This window comes from Pseudonaja textilis, chromosome 2 (assembly GCF_049901715.1).
Source record: "Pseudonaja textilis isolate UNSWEBS1 chromosome 2, rPseTex1.2, whole genome shotgun sequence".
NCBI lineage: Eukaryota > Metazoa > Chordata > Lepidosauria > Squamata > Elapidae > Pseudonaja > Pseudonaja textilis.
The window spans coordinates 128,800,117-128,827,549 of NC_141991.1; the positions used below are offsets into that span (position 1 = coordinate 128,800,117).

Sequence of the window (27,433 nt, forward strand, 5' to 3'; positions counted from 1 at the left end):
TACACCCTCAAACATGCTGTTTGATTAAAATAAAAATACTGTACCTAATTAGGCACTTGTACATAAATCGTGATAAAATATGCACATTCCAGGATTTATGTGTCATTAGCAGATGTGCTAATTTCACACTTCTCCCCCCAGAAAACCCTCAGTTGAGAATATTTGAATCAAACTGTTCCTTGCTCTGAGAAAAATAATGTGTACCTTAGGCTGAATTTGATTCCCAAGAATCTTCTTAATATTTGGTGTAAGGTCTCTAACTTGGGCGGGGGGTTGGACTAGATGACCTACAAGGTCCCTTCCAACTCTGATTATCTGTTATCTGTTATTTTTGTGCAGTCTATTGGTAAAAATTATTTCCATTGACTTTCTGAAGATTTCCTCGTGGTTAATTACTTACTTTCCAATGTAGTTTACAGTTTTGGGGGTTTTCAATGGTTTCCCTTATCGTTTCACCTTTCGTACAAGCAGGTGACAATCTCTCAGATTAGAAATGTCTGCAGGAGGTTGTCAAAAAAGTCAAGTATTTGCAACGCTGTTACATGTATGCATTGCACCTTTATGGCCAACATCTTGGTATTTTTTTTACTGCACCCTAAAGAACCTTTGGTTCAGATGCTAAGCAGGCTAGGCTGCTAGTTATGTGAATGAGGGGTCTGGGCCTGGCACAAATCATGATGCCAGTGGGATGATCATCCCAGCTGGCTGCTCTATTCTGTTTTAAGGATATTTTCCAGCCCACACGGCAGAAGCTCCATTTGTATGGCCTTTCTCAGATCATTTTTTGTAAATCTGGGTGGTCTCAGGCTAAAAACTTGATCTGCCCAACCATTACACAGAACAGAGCAGCAGTATAATTTGAACTGACTGCCTAACGTTTCTGTTATGAAAGCCAAGAGGCTTAAACCTCTCCAAGAGGCATGGCTCTCTATTTACTTCCTAACTTACTCAAACTACTGCTGGGCTTTTGTAACATCCTTGTTTCCATACAGTATCAGAGCAGATCTCCCAAAAGCCCAAGGCCCATCATCTGTGCCCCACAAGTCACCAACACACATTATTGCATTATGCAGTTTTTAAAATTTTTTTCCCTGTTTTAGCAGCAAACCCTGTTCTGACCCAGGCTTCGTCAAACATACTGAAACACAAGCTTGCTTGAAAAGCAAAACCTATTTTAATGCAACACTGTGAATTACTTTAATTTTCCAGCCAGAACCAATTACAGTTCCCCAAGATAAGCCCATGCTTATCAGTGCTGGGGAATGCTGCCAAAAACAGAAGTCTCCAAAGTAATTATAACAGGAAATCCCTCCCCCCCCCCCAAGTATCAGAAAAAAACGACCAGAGTACACAGAGTTTCAAGAAGGATTCAGAATCTGATTGAACTGCTTTGCTTCCTGCAAAACATTCATCATTGAGGTCTGACTTTTATCCCTTATGGGAGGGGTAATCACCTCCCAGCCTTACTCCCAAGTCGCCCCTTCTGCTTCAGCTGCTCTCGCCTTCTAGCAGCTCTGCGCACACACACACTGGGAACAGGCTCCCCTGGGTCCTGTGCTTCACTGCTCCCAGACACCGAAGGCTCCGAAGATAGCACCCCACTCCCAGATGGTTCTGGCCCCATCCCTGCATCGGACGCAGGACCCTCATCCAAGTCCTCTCCAGACTCCCTGACTGGTTCCCTTTCTTCCTCACTGTCCGATTCTGCTGCCGGCTGCACTGGGTACCGGCGAACCACAAAACCCTGGACAATCAGACAGTTTCTATATTGATTTTCTGCTTGCTGATCAGGTCTTTTATACAACTTACTACAAAGCTTATTTATCATCAAGGCTTTGGCAGGGAATCTGTAGTAGGATTGAAGATGGATTGCTATTTATGCTTATTTGTGTTCATTTTGATTCTCTTTTTCCCCTCTTATATGAGTGTGCCAATGGTGGGATTCAATTTTTTTTTACTACCAGTTCTGTGGGCGTGGCTTGGTGGGTGTGGCATGGCTTGGTAGGCGTGGCTTAGTGGGTGTGGCAGGGGAAGGATACTGTAAAATCTCCATTCCCTCTCCACCCCACTAACCTGCTTTCCAGCTCTGTTCTCCTGTGCAGGGCAACAAAAGAAGACCCAGCCGATCAGCTGGGACTTGGGAGGCAGAGAATAGATGGGGTGGGGCCAGTCAGAGGTAGTATTTGCTGGTTCTTTGAACTACTCAAATGTCCGCTACCAGTCTTCCAGAACTGGTCAGAAACTGCTGAATACTACCTCTGGCGGGTGCACTGTCAGCAGTCTCAGATGTCTATAGGAGCAGAGCATAGTTCCCACTCGTTACTTTATCTTGGTACTGTACAACTCAAATGACCCATAACTTTGTTTTGGGGTTGTTGTTTTTTTTTTTGAGAATGCATATCAAGAAAATATAAGCAGAGGCTTCCTTAGCAGTGTGCCTGGGTTGGGGATGATATTGTGCATTCATGTCCTCAAAAAAAGAAAGGTCCTTCTTTTGCAGCAAGCAAAATGAGCTCTTGGGTATGGCAGATTAGCTGAATCACACAGCTCTGCCATCCAGTAGATGGGAATGTCTGGGAGATGGCTGTTGCTATTTTAAACCAATCTAGTAAGTAGTAGGACAGAAATTAAAAACCACTTTTCCTGATGATAGGGTCTGTTCTGGGCTGTCTTCCTGACAGTTGTACAACGTTGACTTACATATCAATGAAGAATAATAAAATATAATTAGGCAGCTTATGTCCAAATGAACTTTCAGTGATGGTTCTCAAGTGATTTCTCAGTGCTGAGACAACATTTGTAATGTTGTCTCACTGATTTTGCACAAAATAATTGGCTCACTGTTTGACTAAGGACTGTATTAATGCATTTAATAAAACCTACCACAAATTGTGCCTGGGGCTCTTGCTAATTATCCTTATAGAACAAACGGCAATATACAAATTAGCTGATGGAAGTAATTGAATTAAGAATGCTTTGAAGGATTGAAAGGAATGTAGTAGTATAGTAAATTGACTCGATTCCAGGTTGGTTTAGTTTAGCCGTATTTTCTTCCCTTCCTGTCTAATTTCTTTTGCCTACCGGTAGTTTTCAACTCTATGCAAATGTGGCTTAGCCTGGGAGGAAAGAGCATGTATGCATATATAATTTTAAGCTAACAATAGTTCGGAAATGGGTTGCTAATTTCTTTTCCCATTTTTTCCCTCCGCTTAAAGTTAGTTCTCCCCCCACTTCCCCCCCCCCTTCCCAATCTCCACAGCTCTGAGATGGCTTCCCATTCCAAACAGCAACCACATCCAAGCTTTTGGAGTTAAAGGAGCCTTTAAAAGAAGCCAACGATCATCACAAACATCCCACGATTGGGAAGACGGCTGCCCTCAAAAGGAAGTGAAGCCGCAATTCCCATAATTCACTCGGGCGTAACCTTTAGAACCACATCCCCCACAAAGCCTTGCGTTCGCTTCCTTTCCAGCCCCTTTTTTTTCTTCTTCTTCCCCCTCTCGCGCTGTGACATAGACAGGGCGACGCAATGACATTGTGACGCGAACGGGGGGGGGGGAAGGGAGGGGAGGTGAAAGTTCACGCCGGTGCCTGTCTTATTTGCTGGCGGAATTGATACAGTCGAGAGAGAGAAAGAGGGGCATTTCCACCTGGTCTTCCCCCCCCCGCCCCGCCCTCCATGGCGACTCGCTGGCTCCGGGAAATTTGGCAACTGGGAGTGCGGGGAGGGCTGAGACCGAGGGCGACCGCGGCTGGCTGGTGAGCGGAGCGGGGATCGAGCCGGGGCGCGGGGGCACAGGAGGAATCCGACATTGTGGGTTAGGAACCGGGGTGAAGGACCCTCGGGGAGAAAGCGAGCCGCCTCCCCCATTCAAAAGAGGGGAGCCGAGCTCGGGTCGCCCCCTTTTCTTATTGGCCGGGCTTCCTTCTAGAGCGCTTTTTCCAGGTGGCTTGGCGAGCAGATTCCAGCGGGTGGATCTCCCGTTCCTTAAAAGCGTTGCGTGTATAGGAAAAGATTTGACTCGTTTCTCAATAGGGGGCTGGGGTGGGAAGTACCCTGGCTGTTTTTGAGATTGGCGCGCGGGGTGGTGGTGTAATAGCATGTGACACCCCCCCCTCGGAAAAATGGGTGAAATTGAACAAGGCTCTGGGACATCTTGTGTAAGGAGGCTGAGTGTTTTTTTAGGCAAGGACAACAGAGACCAAGAGCACTTGTACTCCTTGCTCTTCGTTCAAGGGGGAGTACAAGGCATCGTTGGTAGAAGGTCATCGCAGGAGTAAATGGAAAAAAGCGTAGAGGTTAAAATGGGAAAGGGTGGCTCCCGAGTTAGAAGGATCCTGTGGGGACTTTATGGGGATGTTACTGGTGATAACGGTGATCAGAGCCCAGGGGCAATAAAAGTAGGACTATTACAGTATGAGATAATAAGTATCTGTTGATCTACTGATTGGCTTTCCCTGGATGTTGTAAGAGGTTTGTTTCTATTAATGAATGTGTGTACATGTATGAAGGAAGTAAATGGAAATGATTACGCCTCCAGTAAGGGTTGGGATTTTTATAAGTAAAGAGTAGTATGTATAAATGGCAACCTCTTTGTAGTTCAGGGCAATGATGCTGTCTTCTAACATGACAGAAACCTATGTGCCACTGCAGTTCTAGATTATTGTTTTTTATATGGTCATTCTCTGCTTGTTTTTACACTTCTGACAACTGTGGCTACTTTAGTAATGCTTTTTTGGCAGCTGTTTCAGTTTGTGCTCCTTTTTTTATTATGTTAAATGGTAAGCCTAAGAGCATGTGATTTTCATGGAACAATTTATTTAAATAAATCCCTGAGGTCTTGTTACATCTCTCGATAGAGGATTAAACAAGTTTGTGGAAAGGGAGCAAACCTGGTAGCTGTTAATTTTTTTCCCATGATGAATTTATGCTTTATTCATTCATCTCTTCTTGTGTGGGTATAAAATGTTTTATATTGGTAAATAGTATTGGGTTGCATTATTGGGTCTTTGTATCAGTTTTTATTGCCTTTGTGTGACTTGTATGTTTTGGCAGATGGCATCAACTGACTTAGAAGTAAGGCTGAATCTGTTTGGTCTACTTGGGTGGGAAACCATCAGAATCACGGAGCTGTAAGCTACACTGGAAAGTATAAAATTTTGTAGTAGAAAATGGTGACAAATCATTTCTGTACTATGGTCAAAGCAGCACCTTTTAATTTGTTAGATTTATATCCTGCCTTCTGCAAGTTCAGAGTGACATATATGTTTATCTGTTCAAGATAGCATACATAACACTCCACCCTTCATTTTCCCTCACAATAATAATCTTATGAGGTAGGTTTGGCTGAAAAACACTAACTGAACCAAAGTCAGTCAATCAGCTTCACTGGCTGAGGGTGGACTTGAAGCTGTGATTCCTCAGTCCTAATCCAACATCTTAACCATTACACCACACATAGACAGTAAGCATCAAGGTCCATTTGAGAACATTTTCAGCTGAAGTACTCTATGAAACATATTGAAATTGTTTTTTATTCATGTAACTCTGGTTTATTTGAAATAGTAACAAAGAACTCAGAATGTGCATACTTGCTTCTGTGCTGATCTATAATTTTTGTAAAGAAAATTACTTGGGGCTTTTAGACTGATGGATTCCTGCTGGCTTGGTAAAGCTTTAAAGCCCTGCCTTAGTTCTAGCAGCAACTTGAAAAAGTTTCTAAGCTTAGAAAAGGGAGCTAACTGGACAATGCTGCATTTTGCTTTTTGGTTTTTTTATTTGGGAAAGGTTTCTTAGCAAACACCTAAAGATGAAATGTTATAGAGTTGAGGAAAAACAGGTACCAACAGAGTCACTTCCATTACAGACACTGAAACCCACTGTGCCCAAATGCTTATACCTTTTGAACTTCTTCCTAATAATCGGTATTCTTTATTTCTGCGCTAAATGAATTTCCAAAGAGGAAGCACGCTGTATGCAATATATGTGTGACTGATCATGCTTTTCTGTAGTTGTGTTAATGACCAGTAATATCCCAGAGCAAGGTTTTTTTTTTATCATGCAGAGAGTTTACAGAGTCAATAGTTACAAACTCATATCATATTTAATCCATACACATGTATGAATTAAATTATGAAGATCCCAGTAGCCCTTTTTAGCCTTCTATGAATTAAAATGTGATTGTATAACCTAGTGAGAAGGGCCATTTTGTTGTAGGTACAATGGCCTTTAGTCACCATAAGGACAAGATTCGAAGTACAGTATATGGCTTTCCAGATGTTGAACTATAGGAATGTCAAACTCCCAGCCCACTGGCCAGATGTGTCACAGGCTGGCCACACCTGGTTTAGTGAAGGGGGAAAAAGTCCTGATACGTCACATGATGCCGCTTTGACAATGTGATTTTTGACACCCCTGAACTACAGGTTTCAGTTCCCTATTTGTTTAAACCAAGGGTCTTCAAACTTGGCAAGTTTAAGACTTGTGGACTTCCTCCTCCAGTCATGAGCTAACATGACTGGAGGAGGAATTCTGGGAGTTGAAGTCCACAAGTCTTATAGCTATCAAATTTGAAGGCCCCTGCTTTAAACCAATTTTAAAGGCAATGGGACATTGTTGTTGTTCTAGGTTCATGTGATAAATTAACAGGATTTTCAGGTGCATGACCTATGAGCTATCCTTAGTTCACATCAGCACTCACCCATATATTCAGTCTACAGCTTGATATGTTTGAGTTTTCCTCTCTTATGTGGAATGAAATTATTTTTGTAAAGTTCATAGGCCTTTTATACAGTAAGAGCTAATAAATTGAATGGATTCATGTCTTCTAGAGGAGATTTTTTTTTTTATAATCTTGATGGATATTTTAATATTTATTTGCTGTGTTATCTCAGATCTGGAAATGAATGATCCTTACCAAGACTCATTTTCCCCAGAAAAATCTTCTCAAACATTTAAAAAATAAACTGAGAATAAAGTGTCCAGTAACACTTTGAATACATAACCTTTTGATTGTACTGTTGCAATAATGTTTGCAAAAGACTTCCAAACAGGATTTGGTTTTGGATTTGGTTTCCCAATGAGAACATATTCCAAAGTACTATTTTTCCATATGAGTCTTGGAACTTAGTTTTAAAGTTACAAGTTTAAAGTTGTTCTTGAGAAGCCTTCCTAAATAATATATAATGTAGTCATGGGAGTGAGAAACGATATACACGGCTCTTCTAATATTTATTGGCTTCTTTTTTTCTCTCTGAATATTGCAGGCAATTGTGGGGGGTTAGTTTGGAAGCACGTTATGTGTGTCTAACCGGATGTGTTTGAAGAGATTTGAGATTTTTATTGGAATGATGTTAATTAATAAGTAGGTATTTAAACTTGGAATTTTTAACAAGTTGTAAAATGCTTTATTTGGGGAATTAATTTTACCTAGGTTAAAAAAAAGGAAGCGGCAATTAACAGGTAATATTATAAAGAAATAAATTTAAAATGATCTTTTGAGATGGGCTAGAGAGAAATACATTACTATTTAAGAATTCCATGATGCTGACTTAGGTGCAAATGTTGTTTTAATTCACAATGTGGTTTGTTTACTTTTGGCTTAGCAGGATGATTGACTCCAACCACAGTTACCATTTATATATGAATCATAGGTTACACCTTAGCAATATGGATGAGCTAGGGTAATAATAGCCTATGCAAGAAACTCAGACAAAAGTACAGGTAGTCCTTGACTTGCAACCGTTTGTTTAGTGACCATTCAAAGTTACAATGGCCCTGAGAAATGTGGCTTATGACTGTTTTTCACTTACAACCGTTGCAGCATCCCTAGGGTCACGTGATCAAAATTCAGACGCTTGGCGCCTGACTCGCATTTATGACGGTTGCAGTGTCCCGGGAGCCATGGGATCCCCCTTTTTGCGACTTTCTGACAAGCAAAGTCAATGGGGGAAGCCAGAGTCACTTCCAAACCGCGTTACTAACTTTTAACAACTGTCCTGATTCACTTAACAACCGCGGTAAGAAAAGTCGTCCAATGGGGCAAAACTCACTCTTAACAACTGTCTCACTTAGCAGCAGAAATTTGGGTCTCAGTTGTAGCTGTAAGTCGGGGACCACCTGTATGCCTTAGCATGATATGTGAATCCAGTTTCTTAAATTAGAAACCTTACTTAGATATAGTAGCTTCCTCCACATCATTTTTAGAAATATTTGAGTTATCCTCTGGCAATGGCACCAAAAGGCTTACGGGCTTAACAATTCCTGAATGTTTATTACCCTGCAGTTTTCATGTCTTTCCCTCTGACTGTTTGCTATAGATAGACTGTTGACTATCCTGTTGCACCAGGGAGAGACTTCACCTTCACGCTTAGGGGCTGGCGAAACATCTCCAGGCAAAGCATAGATTGAGATAAGGATTCTCCGGATGCCCACAATTCGCTGTTGCTGGTAGATGCAGTGTAGCGTCACAGTTAACTTTGTGGGGAACAAACTGACGGCATTTAAAACTTCCTTCCTTCAAGTGATTATGCCAGATGAAGACATTACTATTGCTTTAACTTGTTTTACGTAACGTTCCTATTCACGATGGCTTGCTTGGCAATGTTCCCAAGTAAATGTCTTAGCTAACCTGCCGGGCAGCTATTCTGTAATTGCCATTCTTTCTGCATTCTTTTTTGTCCTTGAATATGCTGCAATATACTCTTTGCACGCCTTCAAAGGTAGAATTCCACTCCTCTTTTTACCTTGGCTCTAGTGACATCCATCGTACGGTGGTATATTGCTACATTTTATTGTTTCCCCTTTCTTCCCCGCACCTCCCCACTGAAAAAGGCATTTAAGGCAGCTTCTCACTTGGAGCTCTCCAGATGTGTTAGGCTGCAAGTATTATTATGCTCAGCCAGCATGTGGATGATAGAAATTGGAGTCCACTGCACCTCAAGGGTACTAGATTGGAAAAGGTCGTGATAAAGAAAATCTGCTGCTTTCCGACACAAAAAATTATCGCAGACCCATCTTGCGCATGAAGACATTTAGGCCAAAGAAGGTCAAGGACTTTTCTTCAATTCATTGTTTTTAAGTAGCCTGCAAGCTTGTCGAGCCAAGCAAAAGACTTTTTTTTTTTAAACCTCTGGTGACATCAAATCTGACAGGAAATCTGTCCCTCTTTTCGTCGGTAGGCTTTTCACTTGGCATCCTGAATATTTAACTTGTTGAAAGAACAGCTTAGCTGCTGCTGGGGGAGGGTACCCTGGCAATAATTATGTAAGTTAAGCCTGCAAACAAGATAGGAACAGGCCAACATGGAAGGAAATGCAAAGGCTTTGCATTAGCCTGGCTGCTCATTCCTCCCAGCTGAATTTGAGGAAGCATCATAGAAAACCGAGGAGGAAAATTGCTACCCCCTTCTTTAATTCAAGTTTTAATTTGATTAATAGATCCAGTTGGGAGTCAGCTGCTAAATGTCAGGTTTTTTGGGCAGAAAGACCTTGCCATCCAAAAAGCAAAAGAGGTGAAGAGGCCAACATCTCAGATCCTATCCTCAGTTGCATCTAACTGCAACACAACTATATCTCAGCAATGTCTTTTCTTTTTTTGTATTGTGTCCTCAAAATTTTGGCCTCATAGAGGCATCCTTAAAGTAGTAGTCTCCCCCTTTATTTTGATACAACTTTTGCCATGGATTCAATCAGATGCACCATTCTTTCTGTGTTGTAAAGAGTGGATCTTTGGAGATGGGATCAGCCCAGCACCATTGGCCAATTCAGATTGAGGTGACATGATTCTTCTACACCATCTTCTAGACTATTCTGCATTGGGGAGCAGACAGTTCCAATTTTGGGGAATTGTACCTCCATGGTACTATTTGGGATTTCTCCCTGTACCTCTCAGGTTGCTGAGTCTGATCTTCTGGGGTCAGCCTGAACAGCAGGTGATCAGCGGTGGCAACAGGTGGGGCTGCAAGGTGAAAGGAGAAGAGAAGTGACTATTAATTAGTGACTTGCTGTCTGTGAAAACACATTTAGCCAGTCTTCTTTAACAGCACTGAACTTGTATCTAAAATTGCTCCCTGACAACAAGTTGTAAAGTAAGCGGGGTGGGAGGCAGCAGCCAAGGATTTAGAGAAATGCATATGTGATCAAATTCACTTTCCCAATTTCTGCAGGAGTGAAGGATGGTATTGACATGTGCAATTTATCCTGACATTTATGATGAAATTCAGATTGTAGTAACTCTGTTGAATAACTTGTACTTTGGGGAGAAGGGCAATGTTTGCCCAATGCTATTAAGTTTAATTTTCACACGCACAGAGCTGATAATCTGAGGAATTGCAGATAGAGATTACAAGAGGTTCAGAACCAGAAATAGATAATCAGAGGCCCTCTGAAATTCATAGACTAAACTTTTAGAGTCCCTTTCCTCTAACCCCTCCCCCCCCACAACTTTTTCAAGAGAAACAAGAGCATTTGCCCTTCGAAGATAATTACTCCACATTGGTAGTATGTGTTGTGTGTATTTCGTATGGTTGTTAAAATCAACTGAAGATAAATCAGAATTTCCCTCCCCACGTTATATTATCTATGAGGATTTACCCACAATGCACATGTAGGATTTCAGTCCAGGACGCCGTGCTAGGTCATGCTTGTAACTTAACTTTACTTGCAGCTTTTTGAATCGGTGGGTGACACCTCTGTTAGGTTTTTCAAGATCAACGGATGTTGAATGTAGCCTCTGGGAAAGTTTGGTAGACTTCTATTCAGGCCAGCTAATCCTGAGGATCTTTCAGTTCCAGGTATATGCCATGCTGTGGAAATCTGGTGATCCGAGACCCTCATACTATCAGCAGTCTTGATTGGGATCTCAGTGGTCAGCACAGCCGGACATTTATCAGCTTTACAGGACCTTTCATCAACAAACGGAAGGAATATTCAGAGAGGAGGATCATTGGGTGAGCTGACATGGCTTGCAGGAGGGTGGTTTTGTGATGGAGGGAAAATGTACACATCTCGAATATCGTTTTGCATGACCTACACAAGCATCATTTCCTTTGGTAATTAAAAAACTATATAGAACTCTGGGTTTTTAAGGCCAGAAAGTTCATCGCCCAAAGCAACCAAAGAGGACCTATTTCTGATGAAAAGGATAAAAACACAAGGCAAGATCTGTGGTATCCAAGCTACGGTCTGCCTTAATTCAGTGTCCTCTTTCCCACAGTGACCAACCAAATCTTACAGGAAGCTAAAGCAATACAGGTAATCCTTGACTTACAACAGTTGGTTTAGTGACTTTTTGAAGTTACAACAGCCCTTGAAAACATGACTTATGACCATTTTTCACACTTAAGACCATTTTTTCACACTTATGACCATTGCAGCATTACCCAGGGTCATGTGATTTACATTTGGATGCTTGACAATGGGTTCCTATTTATGACGGTTTGCAGTGTCCCTGGGTCATCTGATCCCCTTCTGACAAGCAAAGTCGATGGGGAAGCCAGATTTGCTTAACCGGGTTACTAACTTGACAACTACAATGATTCCCTTATCAGCTGTGGCAGGAAAGGTCGTAAAATGGGGCAAAACTCACTTAACAAATGTCTCACTTAAAAATGGAAATTTGGGGTTCCATTGTGGTCGTAGGTTGAGGACTACCTGTACTGTACATAATCAGCAACATCTCGAGGAAACTGCAGGCTGCCTACTTCAACGTAACAGTACCACCAATCCCCTTACATTCTCCAGGAGGTATTATCTTCCCATGCATATGCAAAGTTGGAGGTGTATAATCAAGAGCCAGAAAAGGAACTGTTATCTGCAGATTTACCGAGGCTGTTATTCGTTTAGAATACGCAATCAGGGATCCATTAGCTTAAATTTTTCTGCCCAGCTCATGGGAAGGGAAAAATTAACTTGGGTGGCTGTTTTGTTATTCTTCCCAGCTGTCTTGATGCTTGGAATCTATAGATGACACACCGTGATTGTGTGACCAGTAGCCCTTTCTAGCCTTATCTTCTATGAATATTTTCCATTTACTGTATATTTATTCTGCCCAGCTTCCTCTGCAGCAGTAAGGAATGTGTTATCAAAAAGAGAGCTGAACTTTGCTTGCAATTGATGAGTGATTTGGAAAGATTTTCTTTATTTGTGGCAGGCTTCTGTACTGCTGCAATTATATCCAAGATTGTGAGATCTTTTGTTAGAGCTCTTCGGCGGTTTCATAAACAGGGAAAGTGTTTGGCAGAATTTGCTGATCAAAAGAGAATCCCAATGACCTTCTCTCCTTCTGTTACCTTCCTCCTGCTCCATTTTTTCCGCTTCCTTCTCTCTGTATCAAAAATCTTATTGCTTTTATATTTTTAAATTTAATTTAATTTAATTTAAATTTTTAACCAGATTTTTAGAAAGTTAAGAATACTGAGTATAAAGAAAAAAAATAAGAGTAAAAAGATACTAGAAATATATTTAAGTCACACTTTCTCCCTTTCCTTTCCGTTTGTTTCCTAACAGCTAACCTAAATATTTCTACTTTTCTCATTGTGTTATGATTACTTCTTTTGGAAGCTTTGCATTGATTTTATCATACAATTTTTTTATTTGTTCCATCATATTTCAATAACCATTTATAGTTATAATAGTCCCAGTAGATGATCTTGGGTTTGTATAAGTCCTCCAACTTCTGTATTTTTCTCCAAATTCTTCTTCCTTTCTTGAAATCACTTTTTATCCTCCAAATAATTTGTAAATATGCCAATCATAGTAAATTGTACCTATGCTGAACAGTTTTCTCTATGTCTTTAATATGTACTGTACCATATGCGCATAAGTAATTAAACCTTTCTTACTGATCAGTTGTCCTTGAAATAGGCATTTGACAATAAAGCTAATGGTGAGTTGGCAGACTTATTTTTGTTTTTAGAAGACTCCACATTTTTAACCAATTTTGTCTTATATACTGTAATAAATTAATTCAAAGTTCTTTTTTAATATAGATGCCTATAAGTAAAAAATGAGTAAGATTCAGAATTTTGCAAGACTTGGAAAGAGGCAGATATTATATTAAATACTTTACTGCCTGTCTTGAATAACAGAATGCATAAAATATTCAAACAGCAGAATATATCAATCATAGGAGCCAGGCTCTATTTCTTATACGTTAGTTCTCTTAGATACAATGGGAATCTAAGAGAATAAATAAATGAAACATCCATTCTATTTTCTTTTGTTCTCTTAAAGCACAAGAGCCTGGATTTGAGAAAAGGAGAAGAACTGCAGTTGTGGAAGTTTCATTTTTTTATGTTCCACGGCATAATAAATATTCCAACATCCTTTGATGCGCATGTGCTTGTGTCATTGTGGACTTGTGCATCATTGTGGACATAATTTAAAGAGTCACTCTCTTTATTTGCAGCTATTCCATGCAGGAAATGTATGGTGTTGTGGCCAATGTGAATGAATATAAGGAATTTGTTCCATGGTGTAAAAAATCAACTGTGGTCTCTAAGCGAGCAGGTCACGTGAAGGCTCAGCTGGAAGTTGGATTCCCTCCTGTTGTGGAACGTTACACTTCTATCGTGACACTGGTGCAACCCCACTTGGTAAAGGTGAGTTGTGTATCTATGGGCTATCCAGGCTGATGATATTTCAGCGTTGCAATGGCAAAATAATAACAAGCATTGCACAATTAATAATTTTTCCTGGTGCCTCAGATAATTTGGAGGGAGGTTTGATGAACGTGGTGACACTGGCATTGAAAGAAACACTTAATAGAAATTTAAAATATCAAAAGTGCTCAACAGGAAGTCCTTTGCCATAAATGTGACATGTGAAGCAACATACTCATGAGCCAGACATGAGATACCTGTTTCATATGCAGGTTGGTGGGTAAATCGTTATCCAGAGCTGCTGTTATTAGAGTGCGAACTCTTGTGTTTGATTGGCCCTCTCTATTTTGCTGTCCTCCATGTTGAGGAGAATTCTGGGAATTGTAGTCTAACATGTCTGGAAGGCATCAGTTTGGCTAATTCATGCTGTGTGAGCTTTGCTGTCAACCTGAATCTTTGCTGTTATTTCCCCCAGGCAGTCTGCACTGATGGGAAGCTTTTCAATCATTTGGAGACAAGCTGGCGTTTCAGTCCTGGCATTCCAGGTTATCCTCGCACGTGCACCCTGGACTTCGCAGTAAGCACACAAAGGCTAATGGGATTCCTCATCATCTCATTAGTTCTTGCATAAATGAGGACTGATGATGATGGGGTTCCTGCATCCATCAGGCTTTTTAAAAAAGATGGACCTTCCATTATCACTGAGGAGCCTCTGTAAGATCCTAGTTGTGAAGGAGCCAGAATCATATTCTGATGGCAGAGCTGTTTCTGGTATTGAGCATTCCTATCACAAACCCCTTTTTCCTAGAGCTGTTGAATGAATTCCTTGAAGCAGAGTAGGGAACTCCAAGGTCATTGAGGTATGTTACTTCTCTGGCCTTCAAGCTCTATACTTCCCAAAGGCAGTCCACCTAGTCCTAGTACAGGGGTGTCAAACTCGGGGCCCTTGGGGGCTTAGATCTGGCCCGTGGGGCCACCCTGGAAACAGCAAGGAACCGATCAGTAGTACCTCTGCCAGTGAAAATGGAGCTTTCGCTGACTGGCGGCTGCAGGCTGTCACAGCCGGAAACCGAGCTTGGAAGCCCATTTTTGCTGGGCGAGCGCTTGGGCCGCTACAGGCACCTGGCTCAACACAAGTGACGTTTAGCTGGCCATGCCCACCCTGGCTCCCGCAGGTCATACACAACCCTGATGCGGCCCTCAGTGAAATAGAGTTTGATACCTCTGTCCTAGTAGATGCCCCTGTGGCTCCTCTAGTAGTGGAGCTATAATGTGTAAAAGCAAGAAACCATCCCAATACCTGGATGAGTATGGAACTCCTGTACCACACATCCCATTAGGTTACAACCTTAGCTACAAAGATCTCCCTTGCCAAACCCATTTCCACTATAAATCTTGGTTTTATAGACAAAATGTAAGGAGCCACCAGAGTCGTGGTGGCGCAGTGCTTAGAATGCAGTATTGCAGGCTAATTCTGCCAACTGCCAGCAGTTCGATCCTAACCTGTTCAAGGTTTACTCAGCCTTCCATCCTTCTGAGATGGGTAAAATGAGAACCCAGATTGCTGGGGGCAATATGGGGACTCTGTAAAACGTTTAGAGAGAGCTTTAAAGTACTGTGAAGCGGTATATAAGGCTAAGTGTTAAGTATAGATGAAGTATGAACAAGTCAGCCAAGTGCTGCATTTATGGCAGTTGCTGATTTAGTTCTCTGGCAGTTCTGACTTAGAGAAAAGCGGTATTTCTAATAGTCAACCTTTGGTTACATGCATGTCATAAATAGGAACTCTGGGGTTCTGTGTCATCGAGGTGGACACTATCGCTCTGTGCTTAGGGCCATTCTTGATGTCCAGCTGAGACTAGGTTGTCCTTTCTTTCTGCCTCTGCCCCAAGACCCAACTAGAGATGGATCAGCACAGAGTAGTTGTCGGATGGGGCATCCCAATTTATTTTCACAATAATACACCCCTGGGCAATTTCTGTAGGGAAAAAAAAAAGTATTGGAGCCTCATCAGTGTTTAGCAAATAGTGGTACATAGGTTTTATAATGCTTTTGTTATTCCTGCTGTTCTCGAGAATGCTTTCTGCAGTCTCTCCTGATTTGTAATTTCAAAATTATTCTTCCGCAGCAAATCTTTGCTAGCCCTTCCTCTGGAATGAAGGGAAGGGGGTTTCTCATTGTAAAATGCCCTAGCTCCACTGTGGAAAAATGAATCTTCATGGTAGTCCAATGTGCTGTTCTCTCTCCTCAGATCTCTTTTGAATTTCGTTCTCTGCTGCACTCGCAGTTGGCTACAGTTTTTTTCGATGAGGTAGTAAAGCAGATGGTGGCAGCCTTTGAGCGCCGGGCAGCGAAGACTTATGGCCCCGAGACCCACATTCCTCAAGAACTCATGTTCCACAAAGTGCACCAGACGTGAAGAGTGCCTGCTGCTTTGGTCACCATGCGGACACTTGAAGCTGGGTGTTTGCTTGCAGCATCCCCAGCTGTTTGTTTTTATCTTATTTATTTGGTTTCTCCTGATATCCTGTTTAATTTATCCACTGGGCCTGGTGTGATGACCAAGACTTATTCCTAAGGAAAAGGTCAGAGTGCCATGCTACCTCTGGAGCAACGTCTCAGTCTTCACTTTTGTTTTACTCGACCGGGCTTTTATGCTCTGTCTTTTCTTTTTAGCATACTTTATTTGAAGCTTCTTTCTATGAACCATATCACTGTGGCTGCCTTAGGTTGTAGTTTGTGCTGTTCCTTGACTTCTTGAGAAAGAGGTAGCAAAAACTCATTAAGTTCTCTCAGTGGGCCTAAGGAAGACCAGTTGAAAATTGTGCCTCTTAAAACATATTTTAAAGGAAAATAACTTAACAGCCCGCTTCTTGATAAAAGAGAATGGCCTACAGTTGTTGCCCTATGGGTGGCTTTGGCAGTCGTTGATACATTGGGTTCTTCTGCCTTTCCTTTTCATCATTGGGTTAGGTGAGAAAGAAATGGCAGCCACTTAGCTGTTCAGTGAGTGCCTTTTTGAGGGAATGATGGGGGCCAAAGAAAGGCTTTCTTTTGGGGTTGGGATTATTTTAGAAAACAGATGTTGCTCTTAATAAAAGTATTTGGAGATAGGAAAGAATGTGAGGGGGAAAGAGAGTGGTCCTTCCTATTGCAGGTCCACTGAAGCTTTCTTTAATGTCCAGCTTGTAACGTCCAGCCTTCCAAGACGATTTTATACCAGTTTCAAAACTCAAATGTTACCCTACCAGCGGATGTTTTGATTTACAAGCACTTCAGAAGTTCAGCAGCCAGGATATTTTGGGAGTAATTAAATCAGCAAAGCCACTCGGTGACCTAACTAGCTGTTTCAGTTTACTCAGTTCTACCTCTGTATGCTGCTCTGCAAGACGAGTCTGGAAAACGGCATTAGCAGGCCGAGAGCTTCTGCTTTGAAGAAACAGTTCCCGTCTCTTCAAAACTACGGTTTGTCTTCCATCATATATTTCTGTTCCATGAGTGGCTGTATCCATTGAGGGTCAGTGAAGATGAAGCTTCCAGGGTGAATGTGAGAGAGGAGCAAATTAAGCATCACGTCTCCGGACAGTTTGTGGGAAGAAATTTAGCTGGAATCTTCAGTGAACCAGCTCCAAGCATGAAACAACTCAATTCCTGGCTGCTGTACTTGCCTATATCCCCAATATGGGTATATCCCAAACCCTCCCTTTTCCCACTCCATCAACACTAATTTTGCATTGCCTAGCTTGGTGTAAACCCTCCCGTCTCCTTTCTAGTTACCCAAGGAAATTTTATTTTTGTTAAAAGCACTATTTGCACAAACCACGTGGGTGCAGGATTGCCAAGGCTAGTAAGAGAGTGCCACTTTCTGGCTAGGTTTCTGTGGAGGGACTGAACAAGCTCTTGCTAGTGTCTCCTTTACACCCTGTAGGCTTGGGCTCATCCTAAGTGTGATGCTAAAAATTCTGGGGTGGGTGTGAATGTGCAGTTTGGTGACGATGCAACTTTGGGGAAGTGTGAGAGAAACACTAGTGGATCAATATGTGTATTTTTATGGAAAGGGCTGGGTATCCATGTAAACTCATAAAATGAATAAATGTTTTGGGGGGTGGGTGGAGGTCTAAACTAATATGCCTAAAAGTTAGGCCCTGCTTCAATGTGCCACAGGTTAGCAATCTCCCCCTTGGTTGTGCATTTTGAGAAGTCTTTGCCTGGGGAGTGTTTACAGGGTGGGATGAAGCAAATATTCTGTTGAAGGAATGGCTCAGCAGAGATATGTGACTGCAGTGATTTTTCTCAGAACTTTCTCCTTGGGATCAGAATCTCCATACTTAACTTTGTCATAAATAAAAGCCTATCAGATCTGAGTCATGAGGAGTGAGTAATGCATAGATCCAGAGGGAGATAGAGCATTACTTGGGGTGCCTGTCATGAAGCAGATTTCCTTTGATGTATGAGTGTAAAATCGGCCTGGGCTGCTTCCCTCTGTTGCCAAATTCTGGAAGGAATTGCTTGCTACAAAGCAGCTTGGCTTTGAGGCAATTCCCATGAATCAGTCGGCTGCCACTTCTTTTCCTGGGTTTTGAGTGTTGTGGCTCCACTGTCAGGGCAGAGTTCTGTGGATCTGGCCCTATAATGGCTACCTTTTTCTCAGCAAATTCCCAGCTATCATCATTCATATTTAAATATGCTCCTCTTTCCTTCCGCTCTCCCAAACTCATCAACTGCTTAATTCCTGTAAAATGCTTTGAGGTCGTTGACTTGCTCTTTATCTTAGTTTGTCGTCGTGTACTCTGCATGACAAGCTTCCAAGCAGAGGGCACAGCCTGCAGTAGTCTTTTCTTAAGCCTCAGACAAGGCAAGATTGTGTTTGTGCTTTTAAATTAGGCTGCCCGGAATGCTGGCCTGAACAAGTATCATTTCTCCCCCACCCCACCCTTCTTTTTAAGAGTGGTGAAGTCACTTCTAGGAAACTTCAAATATCTAGCAGTTTAACAAAATCTAGGTTATGATAGCATTGTGTCTTCCTCAGCAGATCACATCTTGGGTTGTGATTTAAAAAAGAAAAAAACCCAGCAAATTTATGGAGATCTTCCTGACTAGCTATCCTTGTTAATACAAGAAGGATGAGCAGTTGGGCCAATAGAAAATAGTAAGTTTCAGTGACACAGAACAGAGCCTTTGAATTTAAATCCAATAATGCATGGCAGACTTTCACGCTGTATGTATTAACTATAAGCAAAACACACACGCTGTAAGACCTGAACATAGCACATATTTTAACAAAGCTCAATTATTGTCTGGAAGAAGGGGGCATGTTCAAATCCCAGCTAACTCTGCTGTAGTAACTTTTTTCAGCTGCGTAACTATACTATGAGGAATAAGCATTTTAAAACAGTTGATATACTGGTAATAATAATAATGCAACTTAAAGAACAAACGCTTCCCCAAGGATTCTGAAATAAATATTCTCGGTCACCTTAATTGACCAAAGCTGCAAACCCTATTCATGCTTCCTTGAAATTCAATCCTGCTGAAGATGGTTAGACTTCTGTGTAATCATATTAAGGACTGCCCATATTTAGAACAACTGGATAGCAGTGCAACAGTCCAAGAGAAAGATTAAGGGCAGTTTTGACAGCAGCAGGCTTACTGCTTTGATTATGTGCCACTTATTGCTGTTCTCCAAGAGTAAAAACCAAACCAAACCAGAGCTTGATGTATGTAGAAATCAGTGTCCAAAGAAACCTAGTATTCTCTTTTTAAAAAGTTTCTAGTTGCTAGGAACAACAATGTTTAAGAATCTCAGAAAGCAAGCAAGACACTTAGGGATCTTGTTGGGGCCTCCTGTAGTTTTGAGATTATAAAATGCAGAATTATGCAATATCCATATTGTTCACTTATAGAAATCCTAGAATGTTAGTTTAGAACACTTGCCCTGGCATCAATTTGATTTCTGAATAACAGCACAGGGAAGCATCTACCCACCAGTGCCAGGATTGTCTGCCTTTGTTTTTCCTGCTGAGATCAGCTGTTGCTCAACAAAGCTGGTTTCTTAGTATAAGGTATACCTCATACGATAGGTTTGTAATAATAGTCACTATGAAGAATGCTGACTTCACAGAGCACCCCTTTTAGCACAGGTGGATGTCCCTAAAACTAAGGGGCAATTTTGCGCCATTGATTTGCCAAGAGGGGACCAAATCTGGCTGTTAACGAAGACGTGGTAGCTATTTTTAATCACTGACAGGCAACTTAACCTTGAAACATATTAGAACTTTTTTTTTCAAGGAGCAGGATGTAGAGATGCAGCTGTTTACTTATTATTCTAAATGAAATCCTTGAATCATTGCAGTAATTGTATTTGTGACCATGTCAACTGAAATAGCTTTTATACAGATCCAGACACTTGAACAAGAGTCCGTTGGAATCAATTGGATGTTAAATTAGGCACACAACCAAAATCGGGTGTTGTGGCATAGTTAACCAATTTATAAAGTGAGATAAGCAGGCTGTCCTTCCCGGGTGTTGTTGTTTTTAAAAAACATTTTGTTCCTGAAGTTTCCTACCGGTTGTAGCATAGCTGTAGTGTTTTATCTGCTGCCATCTAATGAACCTGCATATAGGTTTTCTCAAGTCCATCTGTATTAAATGCCTAATTTTGCTGCTGTCCTTTGTCAAAACCGATGTCTTAAATTTGTGCCTTCTGTTTCTCCCTCTGCACATATTTTTATTGAATTAGCTGTCTTATGTTCCTTAGCCTGGTACGTGCTACCTCACATTGTAAGAAAGGATGTTTGTAGACAAAAAGAATAGATAGAATCATGCACAGTAAATGAAATCATTTTCCCCTATCCTTTTTCCTCATTTGATTATTGAAAAACTGAACATTTTTCAGTTTTTATAAACTGCATTTTTATAAACTAATAAAATACATTTGCGAAAAGATGCAGCGATTTCCCGTCAGATATTGTGGCTTACCTGATGAGGGCAGGGATGTGTTGAAAAGTCAGCAGAACATCTTATGGGTCATGGGACATTAGAATGCAATTGCTAAATGAAAAAATTCCCCTTTTAGTGTAGGCAAGTTATCTGCCTACTTCAACCACTGCTATGCTCTGGAAGTACAGGACGCCTGCCTGGGCGCTTGTATCCCCTCATGTCCTCCATTCTATGAGAAACGATGAGTACTGAACTGTTTAACAAAATTGATAGCCACCCACTGCAGTGCAGATGAGGCTAATTACCACTGGCCTTACAAAAAGTGAACATTAAACGGTGATTTTGCATAGAAGAGACACATCAAACACTGTGGAACTGTGGCAACATGATGTAGACATGTAACACAGCCTATGCATCCCCAGAAGCATGGGATGTCTCAGATTGAGACTTCTGGCACCCATAAAGGTTTCTGAATCCAAAGCCATGCTCAAAACTTCTGGAGAAATTATTTGTTCATGTTTCCACTACTTTGATTTATTCAGGGGGAGGCAAGTAGCAATCCTGCTACCTTTTCTTCAGTAGCTGAATGGATCTGGGGATCGTATACTGAAGGTGAACTCCCGTTTCCCCAGAAGATGTCTTGCTGATTCATTAAGAATTCAAATCTTTTGTTATGCATATTCAGATCAAAGAACTAGAAATGTATTGAAAAACAAAACATTACTTGAGCTGAATGAAATATTTCAGCCACTCAAAGATTACATTTTGACTGACTTTCAGCGACATGCACGCACAGAGACATCGATAGCTTAAATTGTAGCTTATAAAAACCCATGCAACATTTAGCTCCAGTGGTCCCTAGCATGCTGCAAAATTTCCAGTCGAAATCAGAGTTGGATCTTTTCTTACCTGGCTTTCAGTAGAGAACACTCAAACAAGATAAATGACATAGTCATTTGATAGTGAGAAGGGCAGCATGTAAATTTAATAAATAATAAAGCGAAATCCCACCAGAGAGAATCCTTCCACTCCTGTTTGGATCCTTGGAATTTTAATTTGTATGGACCCATTCATGTGGGATTGACAGCTCAGCTTCCCCCCCTTAACTCTTTCAATGTCTTGAGAGCCATTACCTGTGGCTTTACGTGTGGTATGTGACCCAGTCTGTATAATTTTCAGTCACATATATACACATTTGCTAATTGAAATACTATTTTAGTGAGCTCCCTTTCTGGACACATAGAAAACGTACCGCTGTACATTTTACCCCTACAGATGAGTGTCATAAAAAGGAGCTTTCAATTAAGTGTCTCAATATTTCCCAAAGAAAACTCTTTTAAAACAAAAGCTGAATAGATAATTAAATGTGCATTTTAAAGCACTTCCCATCTTGAGCCATGTCTGGTTAGTTAACCTAATTTCAGAATGAAATACACATTTTTATCTTTGAGCTTATTAAACCAAATCTCACAATGGAGGTTTCAAATTCAGCAATAGATTTCTTTAAAGCAAAACCATTCAAAATAAGATAGCCTATACAATAATGCAAAATGGTGCTATTCAGAGGAAACCTGTTATCAAATGCTTTTTTTCATTAATGTGTTTACTTAAGACTCTATGATGCTGCTGGATCAAACAGAAAGCTAGAATGATTTGAATTTTCAAACATAGCCTCTGCTTTCTGGTGTATCCACAAGAGACCTGGGTTATTTATAGAATGTTTCTGGGAAGTTCATTCCAACTGAATTTCATTCTCCACTATGGCACACATCCAACCAATCTACAGCAGACGTTGACTTCCTGCCAGTGTGCACTATGCACTTCAAGGACAAAAAAAAAGTTTGTTCTCAAGTTCAACTGAGGTTTTGATTGGAAGATCTAATTTCAACTTTTGTACTACATCTACAAGCCTGCAGCCAAAAGTCTACAACCACTATATGTTTTTTTCTGAGTTTGCAAGGAACAATGAATCAATTTACTGTAGGTTTGTGCATCAACATTTTAGTGTGTTTGAATACCGCATGTGAATGCAGAATATTGAATAAAACAAAGGAGTGCTGTACAGCATAAAAAATAATTGTATGTACAATTTGTCACATAAAACAATGATCTTGTACCCAAAACTACTCTGATGTATTTTCTTAATATCAACATGGGAAAATTTGCTTCTGGAACATAGAACATTTATCTGTGTTCCCCTCAAATATTATGTCAAATGACCAAATTTTGGCAATACAATCTTTCAAAAACAGATAGGACCACATATAATTTAGATGTGGGAAATCCGTGTTCCCATTCACATTTTTAACTGTCTCCAACCAGCACAGAATGGCAAGTCAATACAACTCAAAGGAATTAAGATAAAACCAAATCTAACACTTTGCATTATCTTTCTACTTTGGTGACAAGCAACTGTGCAAATATTCAATACAGGGAAATATAGCAAGAGCGTCAACCCAGACATAATTTCATGAGGGTCAAGCAAGCACATACATGTATACTTCTGATTGGCTGAAGGAGCCAAATGAAGGGGGAGGGGAATGGGGGGGAACCATTTTTGATTTAGCATTATGTGATATGTAAGATCCCTGATTAGCAAACAAATCAGAACTGGACAGTAGGATTCCCTACTGCTTTCTGATCCAGGCTTCTTCAGAGTGCACAAAAGTCAGATTTCAGGATGGCAGTACTGAGGAAATCAACAAGGAAGCAGAATCAGATTGCATTGTATTGCACATTTTCAGGATCCCAAACACTGGTGCATTCAAAGCAGGTAGACATGAAACAATGAAAGGAAAAACTACTACACAGACCAGCTCTTCTCCTTAACCAGTCATTCTCAGAGCTGCCCCACCTTTCCATGTGTAGCAGCTTTTGTTATTCCATTTACTGCCTCACTGCAGTATTGTAAAGAAAACAAATATTCTGGTCAAAATGGGAGGGGTGTGAGAGTAATGGTAAAAAGCTCCAGAGATAAAAGCTACATGTTCTGCAGGGGGAGGGGGAAAGGACGACATCACTGTAACTTGTTAATAAAAACATTTATTTTTCAGTTTATACAGAACCATCCAAAGTTTGCAACGGAAGCTGATGCTTACACAGGCACTTACCCTGCATCTTCAGCTTAAGTGGAGGTTTTTTTTAAATCTCTTGAGGTTATAGGACAAAGGATTTCCCACAAACACAGAAAAACAAACATTGGTAGGAGTGTATGAAGTCCTTTCAAGAGAGGAAAGGAGGCCTGGAGGCAGATTTTGTCTCAAAATGGTGGCAACTGGTTTAATGCCACTTTGTAGCATGTTCACAACTGCGATTATAGACGCATTACCAGTATTTTAGGCAACCTCCACGCCATTTTTTCAATTTCACCGCTCTGACACAGAAGTTAATGGTGAGGGGAAAAGAAAATACGAGAAAGGTTTGCAACGTAAGGTGCTGCTTTGTTCCTGGCTATAGCTATCACTATAGCTCTGATTTGGGAAACAAAGCACCATCCCACACAAAATCAGGATTTTTGAGGAGGAAACATTCATTTGGGAGAAGAGGGTGGGCCCAAAGGGAATCCAGACTTTGTGGTAGTTTGAGGAGAAAAAAAGCAAACTGTCCCTCTTTGTTAGACAAAGAGGTAAGCAATATTTGTTCAACACGCTATTATGGTGGCTCAAGCTTCAGCTGTGCCACCATCATTGCTATCTTTTTAAGAACATAAATCCATTGCTTCACACTATAACAGAATAAAAATAGCACAAAGTGGGAAGAAGGCTGGACATCTTGAAGGAGAGGACCATCCCTCCTTCTCACCCACTGATAAAAAAGCAACACTCCCAAGGTGGCTTAAAAAGGAGCACATTGTTCAAATGCAGAACACCCCATCCATACAGAGATGAAAGATGGTTCAACACAGCGTGTGGTAATGACATGATTTTAGAAAGGGGCAGTGTGTCCTCTACTCCTGGTGGTACAACCTGGGGCAACAAAAATGAATTTGAACTGGACAGGAGCACTTTCTTTAGCTTTGGGCATCAGCTCAGGTTGGGAAGAGCTGCCTATGGAGAAAGGGGACATGGGAGGGAGGCCTTGCCCTTCTGAATCTAACTTTTGGTGACAATTAAGGTAATGTGTGGAGGGAAGGGGTAATAAAAATCTAGCTTTATCTGCATTTCTTTCATAAATAACCTGGAAAAAAGTGATGGCCATGTGCCTCAAAGGAAGGATCTTTTCAAGGCCCTTTGAACAAACAAAAAAATTTGCATTGTCTCTATCATTCCCTCAATAGTTCTAAAACCCCTGCCACTTCCCTTGCTTTTAACCAGACTTTGCACCCACAAGCACCATCAGCCCATCTGTGCTCATGGATTTTGGTCTCTCCAGTGGGAAGCCCAGGGCCCGACTCCAGATGAGTTGTGACAGAACACCGAGGGCCCGAGACACACCAAACAGCACAGTGTAGTAGTTCATCTCCTTCATGCCATAGTACTGCAGAGAAGGTGGGGGAAAAAAATAATGGTTAGAAGGCAAACCCAGCAATATTTCCACATACAACCAAACAACAGGGAAGGCAGATTTCAAGAGCTTTTCCTCCTAATTAACTTAAATCTGGCTGGGATGTTGGTTCTGCTGCACGTCTTTCAGAGTCTCCTCATTTCTTTTCATGCCTAATCCCTGCTCAAAACAACATTAGTTCCCACTAGCCAAGTGTCTAATTCAAGCCCGTCCTTCTAAACTATATAATATGAATTGCATCCCCCTACAGAGTGGATTTTGACAATTGGGCAGAAAAGGATTTTGGCCATTTTTATTTCATTATAGTCTGATTTTATTGGATAAGTTAGCACATTAATCTAAATGTACTAAGGAGAAAATGACTTGCACATTTTCATGCTGCAAAAAACCCACCCATGAATTATTTCTGTGGCAGCATTTGGTACAGTGGTTAAGGCACCAGGCAAGAAATCAGGAGGCTATGGTGCTTCAAACTCTTTAAATGTTGGAAATTAGCCATTAAGAAGGAAAAAAGCAATGAAATAGATAGAGTAAGCTAAATGCTGAGACAGTCTGACTAACATACACAAATTTCTCTCAATTGTGGGTGCTCACACTGGCTGAGGTTTCTTGATCAAATTGTCTTTGATTAATCATGGCCAAGAGGCCTCTTCAAACCATTAGCATAGAAGAATACCATAGCACCTTCTACAATACATTCTCTGAATATCATCCTTTGTGACTACAATTTCACCCAGCACAACAATTCATTTTAGCTTGCACCTGAATGCGTGAGTAAAGGTCTTCCACCCTATCCTTCAAGAAGGAAAGATATTAAGAATTAGCAACTCACCTGTAGCAGGACTCCACTATGTGCATCCACGTTGGGCCAAGGATTCTTGGCCTTTCCCTGCTCCAGAAGCACATTAGGGACAATCTTGTATAACTGAGCTACTAGCTTGAAGAGAGGATCTTTGGGAAGATGCTTGAGAGCAAATTCTCTCTGGCAGGTGTAGCGGGGATCGGTCTTCCGCAGTACAGCATGTCCGTAGCCAGGAACCACCTACAATATGAATATTGCTTAGAGCAGGGATCACCAACCTTTTAGACCTCAGGGACCACTACATTCATAATTTTAAATCCCGTGGACCACTAATACGATTTTTTTAAAAGGATATAGTATTTAGTGCAATATAAAAAATGCAAATAATTTATCTGCGGAGCACCAAAATTTTCTCGCGGAGTACAGAACAATGCGGGGAGGCCGTGAACAACAGGTTCTTGTGCTTCCTTTCCAGTGACTGATCACCAACAATCACAGCTCTACAGAAGACCTGAGTACTACTAGCACAACTCTTTCTTTGTTTTAGAAAGGATAAACCTATCTTTCTGTGGAATCATACCTCAGCTTTACCTTACAATGGTTCCTATGACTGAGTACTGAGTATACTGCTCCAATCAACAGCGGGAAGAAGCAGCAGGGGGAACATATTTCTAAATGAAATAACAAAATGCTGCCATCCATATATTTTAAAGAATGGCTGTGGGGCCTGGGGGTATTTTTAAATTGAGGATGCCAGAGTTGGCATTTGCAGAATGCTAGTCTGTCTGTCCATCCATTGCCTGCCTGCCATGAATCACAGAGGTGATTCACTGAAATATCTATTGGAATGAATACAGACTGATTAAATCAAAACAGCTTGCTTGGTGTAAACATAGTCATTATGGAGTTTTCTACAAACCATATTAAAACAAGCCATGATTTTTAGTGCAAAGTCTTGAATCCAGCTATTCCTTAAACTAGGGGCACTCATACCTCTGCAATTTTGATTTCTTGTCCTAATAGCATATTTTAAAACATACCATAGAACACAGTTTGTTAGGACATATGTATATCATAATCAAGCCATCATTTTAGTTCTCATTTTCTAATTGATGTCTGGGAGAAAGATCTCATAGGGGTAAGTTGATGATGGTACCAGTTATTTCTTTCCCACCATCATCCCAAGTCTTTTTATCTGTCTAGATGGGAAACACAATATATGGGGAGTATACTCCCTTAAATTACAAAGGTGAATTATGCAAAATTTAAATGTTTCTAATGTATAACCCATGTCCTACTATTCTGCCTTGGGAAATTAAAGTTTTTCAGTTATGGCCTACTAATTTGCTGGCTCAACCACTACCTTTTTGTGGTATCCCTGTTGAATATGCCTGGACAATTCAGCCAGATAAAGCAATTCTGCTCCATCTTGTACAGCAGAAGCTCATGTTATTTGTCTGTGTTTATCAGCTGCCTAGGAATGCTGCAAATTAGAACCCACCACATCTGGACAGTTAGGGGCACTAGTTTAGAAGTGATCAGCTCTGCCCAAGTTTGTCTACTCTGACTGGTAGCAATTCTCCAACAT

The 27,433-nt window shown here is 41.0% G+C and overlaps 2 protein-coding genes across 5 annotated transcripts in view; one reads left to right on the forward strand and one right to left on the reverse strand.

The window, feature by feature from the left end:
- COQ10A (coenzyme Q10A) overlaps nucleotides 1-20,548 on the forward strand; it is a 28,725-nt gene extending 8,177 nt beyond the window's left edge. The window contains exons 1-5 of one of the 3 annotated variants that reach the window (XM_026717458.2): nucleotides 3,543-3,759; nucleotides 10,788-10,949; nucleotides 13,409-13,601; nucleotides 14,077-14,178; nucleotides 15,853-20,548. In XM_026717458.2, coding sequence (XP_026573243.1) covers nucleotides 3,680-3,759; nucleotides 10,788-10,949; nucleotides 13,409-13,601; nucleotides 14,077-14,178; nucleotides 15,853-16,020 — 705 coding nt within the window. In that variant the 5' untranslated portion in view covers nucleotides 3,543-3,679 and the 3' untranslated portion in view covers nucleotides 16,021-20,548. Of the gene's footprint in view, nucleotides 1-3,542; nucleotides 3,760-10,787; nucleotides 10,950-13,408; nucleotides 13,602-14,076; nucleotides 14,179-15,852 lie in introns of those variants that run through there. The other 2 variants (XM_087925226.1, XM_087925227.1) reach the window with 2 other exon arrangements.
- Nucleotides 20,549-23,566: 3,018 nt separating this feature from the next.
- The window catches only part of CS (citrate synthase), a 36,774-nt gene continuing 32,907 nt past the window's right edge, over nucleotides 23,567-27,433 (reverse strand). For both annotated transcript variants that reach the window (XM_026717434.2, XM_087925225.1), the window contains exons 10-11: nucleotides 25,876-26,085; nucleotides 23,567-25,016 (exon numbers count right to left, since the gene is read on the reverse strand). In XM_026717434.2, the coding sequence (XP_026573219.1) occupies nucleotides 24,846-25,016; nucleotides 25,876-26,085 (381 nt within the window). In that variant the 3' untranslated portion in view covers nucleotides 23,567-24,845. The remainder of the gene's footprint in view (nucleotides 25,017-25,875; nucleotides 26,086-27,433) is intronic.